This window comes from Etheostoma spectabile, chromosome 5 (genome assembly GCF_008692095.1).
Source record: "Etheostoma spectabile isolate EspeVRDwgs_2016 chromosome 5, UIUC_Espe_1.0, whole genome shotgun sequence".
Lineage (NCBI taxonomy): Eukaryota > Metazoa > Chordata > Actinopteri > Perciformes > Percidae > Etheostoma > Etheostoma spectabile.
In genome coordinates this window covers 13,556,263-13,561,053 of record NC_045737.1, presented here as the reverse complement: position 1 = coordinate 13,561,053, position 4,791 = coordinate 13,556,263, and the positions used below count along the sequence as shown (strand labels likewise).

The 4,791-nt window shown below is 40.8% G+C and overlaps 1 protein-coding gene across 1 annotated transcript in view; it reads right to left on the bottom strand.

Annotated features, from left to right (window-relative positions):
• mmp11a (matrix metallopeptidase 11a) overlaps positions 1–4,791 on the bottom strand; it is a 25,978-nt gene that overhangs the window by 3,328 nt on the left and 17,859 nt on the right. The window contains exons 4-7 of the mRNA XM_032515588.1: positions 4,076–4,209; positions 2,852–3,090; positions 1,703–1,907; positions 308–568 (exon numbers count right to left, since the gene is read on the bottom strand). Of these exons, the coding sequence (XP_032371479.1) occupies positions 308–568; positions 1,703–1,907; positions 2,852–3,090; positions 4,076–4,209 (839 nt within the window). The remainder of the gene's footprint in view (positions 1–307; positions 569–1,702; positions 1,908–2,851; positions 3,091–4,075; positions 4,210–4,791) is intronic.

Here is a 4,791-nt window from a genome sequence, read left to right as displayed (position 1 = left end):
AATCCAGACAGCTAGCTAGACTATCTGTCCAATCTGAGTTTCCTGTTGCACAACTAAAACAACCTTTGAACTTACACGTTCCGCCAAAACAAGTTCCTTCCAGAGGCTATTTTGCAGAGAAGCCGTTGCTACATCACCCAAAGACAATTGTGATTGGTTTAAGAAATGCCAATAAACCAGAGCACGTTTATCGCCCATCCCAGAATGATGTGGGGACTAGTTAGAATGGCAATGCAAGACTATATCTTTCTAAACCACAAATAGGAACTCTTTGTTGACTTGTTATGTTTTTCTCTTTGGACCATACCGTAGACGTCCCTGAAAGCGGCGTCCACGTCGTCGGGGATGCCGCTCCAGTCCTGCATGCTGCGTGGGTAAACCGACTCGACCCGGTTCTCGCGAGCGCTGAACCTCCAGTAGCTGCCTGACTTGAAAAAGTAGGTGTTGTAGTTGGAGTCGTCACCCCAGCGCAGCGCCGCCTGGATCCCAGACACTGACAGACCCAAACTCCTGATGGACTCCGGCCCTCTGATTTGCATCTCAGCATCAAAGACCCAGTAATTCTCACCTGCCCAGAGAGAGAGAGAGAGAGAGACAGCGAGAGAGAGAGAGGATAGAGAGGGTGAATGATGGACAACATTCAATCGTTGTTGGTAAGTTTCTGTTTGTTGTGTCGCTTAAAGCTATAGTGCGTAATTTCTCTTGCCCCAATGAGGAATTCTAAGTAATGACAACAAAACTCTTGCTGCGTCCACATGATACAAGCCTTCCGTGATCAAGCAATGTAACAGACGTTCATTAATACTAAAAAGTTAAGCAATAAAGCTTTAATTTAAAAATTAGTTTCCAAAAATGGGTGTACTGTCTTGTCTGTAGCTCTATTTTCCTCCAGGAAAATGTTAAGCCAAGGTGGTTGAACACTAGTCTGGTTACAGATGTTGGCAGATCTGTGCAGCTTCAGAGATCTTATGTTCTGTTCCTTGACAACTGTTTTCTCCCAAACTTTACAGAAATAAAAATTTCCAAAATCTTATACATTATTCATAACAAACAAGAGTTCGTCATAGAGTGAATCTTTAAATGGAAACTAAGATGTATCAGTGGTAAAATGATCTGTTCCATGTCAAAACAGAGCAGGTATAACTTGTGTTTGAACAACCTCTTCGGTTCCCAATAAAGTTTTCCTCCCATTTCTTTTTTGCTCATGTCTTTTTTGCTTTTTTTCAGACTGATCAGTGGAGCAGCAGTGATGCCCAGTGGAGACTACCAAAAGTTAGTGGTTGAAGCCCAACTACATCTGAGTTCCCTATTGTTTTTGAGCAAGGTAAGAGCAATAGGTAAAGTTGGCTCGTAATAATAATAAGTGTTGATCACATCAAGACAATGTACCTGGTGAGGTAGAAATATAGTTAACTGTCCTCAAATAATTATAAAATAAACTTTTTGGCCTTCACAGTGAGGATGGTAATGTGCAACCCACATCTGGTTGAAACAAATACCACTGCACATACTACTGCACCTTAACCACATCTAAAGGAAATACTCACAGAAAGAGTTAATTGCAATAATTTCACAGCTCTGTGTTAATTTACATTTTACACCAGTTTAAACTTGCCTAGGAGCGCATGCTACTTAATGATCCTACGCTCACATAAAACCATAAAGCCCATAACAGCAGAGCTCAAACGTCCTCGTTGCCCACCTTGAAAGAACCAAATATTCCCAGACTTGTCTTCAAAGGCGGCGTCAATGTTATCGGGAATCCCCCTCCAGTGACGGGATGCCAGCGCTGGGTAACCGCTCTCCAGATGCCCGTCCCTGATCCGCCAAACGTAGCCCGACTTAAAGAAGAACAGCTCCCCTCGGATCATAGACGCGGCATCAAAGTCCGTCTGGCAGGCGTCGGGCTGAAGATGAGACGGATCACGTAAGCGTAAAGTTTGTCACAAGAGGGATTTTTATTGCAGTGGGATGCAGTGTGTTAAGGAGCCGTTTTATTGTCTCAAAAGGATCCTAAAATAAAGTACAAGTCCAGTGTAAATCCTCTGTTACAAGTTTTACAAGAGAAAATGATCTGAAGTGGAACCTTATCCATGAGACTTTTGTCTTTGACCCTCATTTATCATCCGTGGTTGAAAAATACATTCTTGTATGATGTGGTGCAAAGATATTCACTCTATTTAAGTGGCGTTATAACCAAAGAAACCACTGACTCTTATGGGAGAATGCTGGTTGTAATTCATATTTTTTTCTTTATGTCAACAAATCCCATGAAATAAAAACAAGTTTTCCTTCTCCCTCTATGTCATAGAGCTCCATTGTTGTTCAAAACACACCAATGAGCTACCCTGTTGCACCGTGTGAGCTTCATTACCATGAACAAAGATACACTGTAGTTTATTTGGACTCAATCCTAAATACACCGCCCAGTTGCCGGAAATACTGACTAGAGCATCAAATCTGCTGAAAATAGTCCCCCAAAACTCATATTTGCTCCTGTTACAGTGAGCAGCTGTTTTATGAAATCACTGAGACTAAAAAGAAAGAAAAAAACCCATTTGTGAGGTATTTTAAGGATGTGCATTTTCAGTAGGAATCAATGAGCTTGGAGCTGAAAGCCACAGACAAAAAGTCAAAAAATTCTAAAAAAAATGGACTAACCCATCGTTAGTCTTGGTCTTTTCATGGGCTTGGTTGATAAGAAGAACAAGACCAAGTTTCTACAGACCTACTAATGCACTCTGCGCCTGTTTGCCTAATTAATAACATAACATTACCAGTTATTTTGGGCTGTTTTTTTAGCGTGTCACTCCACGATTGGTTCTTTCAATGTTGCATCAGCTCCACTCACATTCTGAAGGATCTCATTGGTCTCTGGGTTTGATGGTGGCGGAGGCGGGGGCGGCGGCGAGGGCAGGACTTGCGGATGATCTCCGTACAGGTACTGGATGCCTCGCTTGTCATCCACGCTGAGCCTCAGCGGGTAGGAGAAGGAGTAGTATGCCGACATGATGGCTCCCGGCTCGCTGGAGTGTTGCAGGCCCAGGACGTGCCCAAACTCATGGGCAGCAACCTGGAGAAGGTCTGTGCCTGCAGGGGCGGGTAGAGAAGACTCAGACGTGCAAAACCACACCTGGTTCAAATGGGGCCTGAAAATAGTTTGTTTTGACCTGCTTCAAGTGGCAGACGGATGGTATTTTGTTACCTGAGACAATAGTGATACAGTCATCAAAAAGTACCTCGCTGCTTCCTCTCCCTCCTGACTCATATCCCCGTTTCCTCTGGTGGAAACTAAGTACATTTACTTAAGTGTTGTACTCAAGTACAAATTTAAGGTACTTGTATTTGAGTTTTTTTCTTTTCATGCTTTCTTCTTCTACATTTTAGAGACACATATTGTATCTGTCTGCTTTAGTTACTTTACAAAGTTTATACATTACTATTACAAGTATTTTTACACACAAACATATCTACTTTATACAATACAAGGGTGTATTTTAAATTTAACTACCCAACAATATACTTGCCTACAAGTACGGCTGAAATGATTAAACCCTTAGTTGATCTACAGAACTGTTTGGATCGTTTCCAGTTTCTAAAATGTGAGGAATTTTCTGCATTCAGTACTTTTGCTTTTAATACTAAAAGTAATTTTCCTAATGCTACTTACATATTTTTACTTAATTAACATTTTCACTGCAGGACTTTTACTTGTAACAGAGTATTTTTACAGTGTGGTATTGGTACTTTTACTTAAGTAAAGGATCTAAATACTTCTTCCACCACTGCCCGTTTCCTTGTCTATGTCCTGACAAAGTCTCACGTTCCAGATGTGTCCGATTTATTGGACTTCTTTGTTGTCTTCATCTTTAACTCTGTCTTCTGAGAGAAACTTAAACCAGAGTGAAATTCCTTTTAGCCCTCTACAGTAAGCCTCATCAACAAGGCCCCGGACCCCCACTGACACTGAGTCTTGGTTTGGATTCTGATTCTAAAAGCAATAAAAAGTCAAATAGTCAAAAAGAAAATTGAACTAAAAAATCAGTTTTCTCTTTCTCTCAGGCAAAACACTAACCCATGTGGTTTCCGAGGGTCCATGACTCGTCGTAGTCAAAGTGAACGTCGCCCTGTCGGTGTGTTTTTGGGAAGAAGGCGTGAGCGAGAATCCCACCCGGGCCGTCGAAGGGAAGGTTGTCTCCGTGCCAGTACCTGCAGGTCCGTAAATCAAACACTCTCTGATGCACTCTGAAGGCTTAAAGCGTGAAGAACTTTGTAAATCAAACTTTTTTCCCATCAGATGATAAAAGAATGTCAACAACAAGTATTGAACAGTCTCACTGAGAATCATTATTTACCAGAACCCAAGCTGACATATTGAAAAAAAAATTCCAATCAACAATCCAAAAAACACAGCAAATATTAACATTTTAAAAGCTGGAATCAGAATATTTGTCATTTATGATTTTTAAATCAAATGATTTGATTAATTTGACTAATTGTAAATGTGTCACCCCTTCAATAAAGCTTGAAAAACCAACAAAATTTAGTAAAAGTTTATCAATAAAGTTAAACGTATAACTCAATACATAAATAAATAAAAAAGGGGCCTTGCCACACAAACGCATTTTTTGAAATATGTTAGGTCCATGTGTGTTTGTGTTACGTTGTGAATGTGAAAATAAACTGCTACCTCCTCTGTCAGCTCTAGGCACTGAAAAGAAATAAGTGGAGAAATCAGGCCAATTACAAAAGCGGGTCAGTCTGACGTCATGTTGCCTGAGCTCATTACTA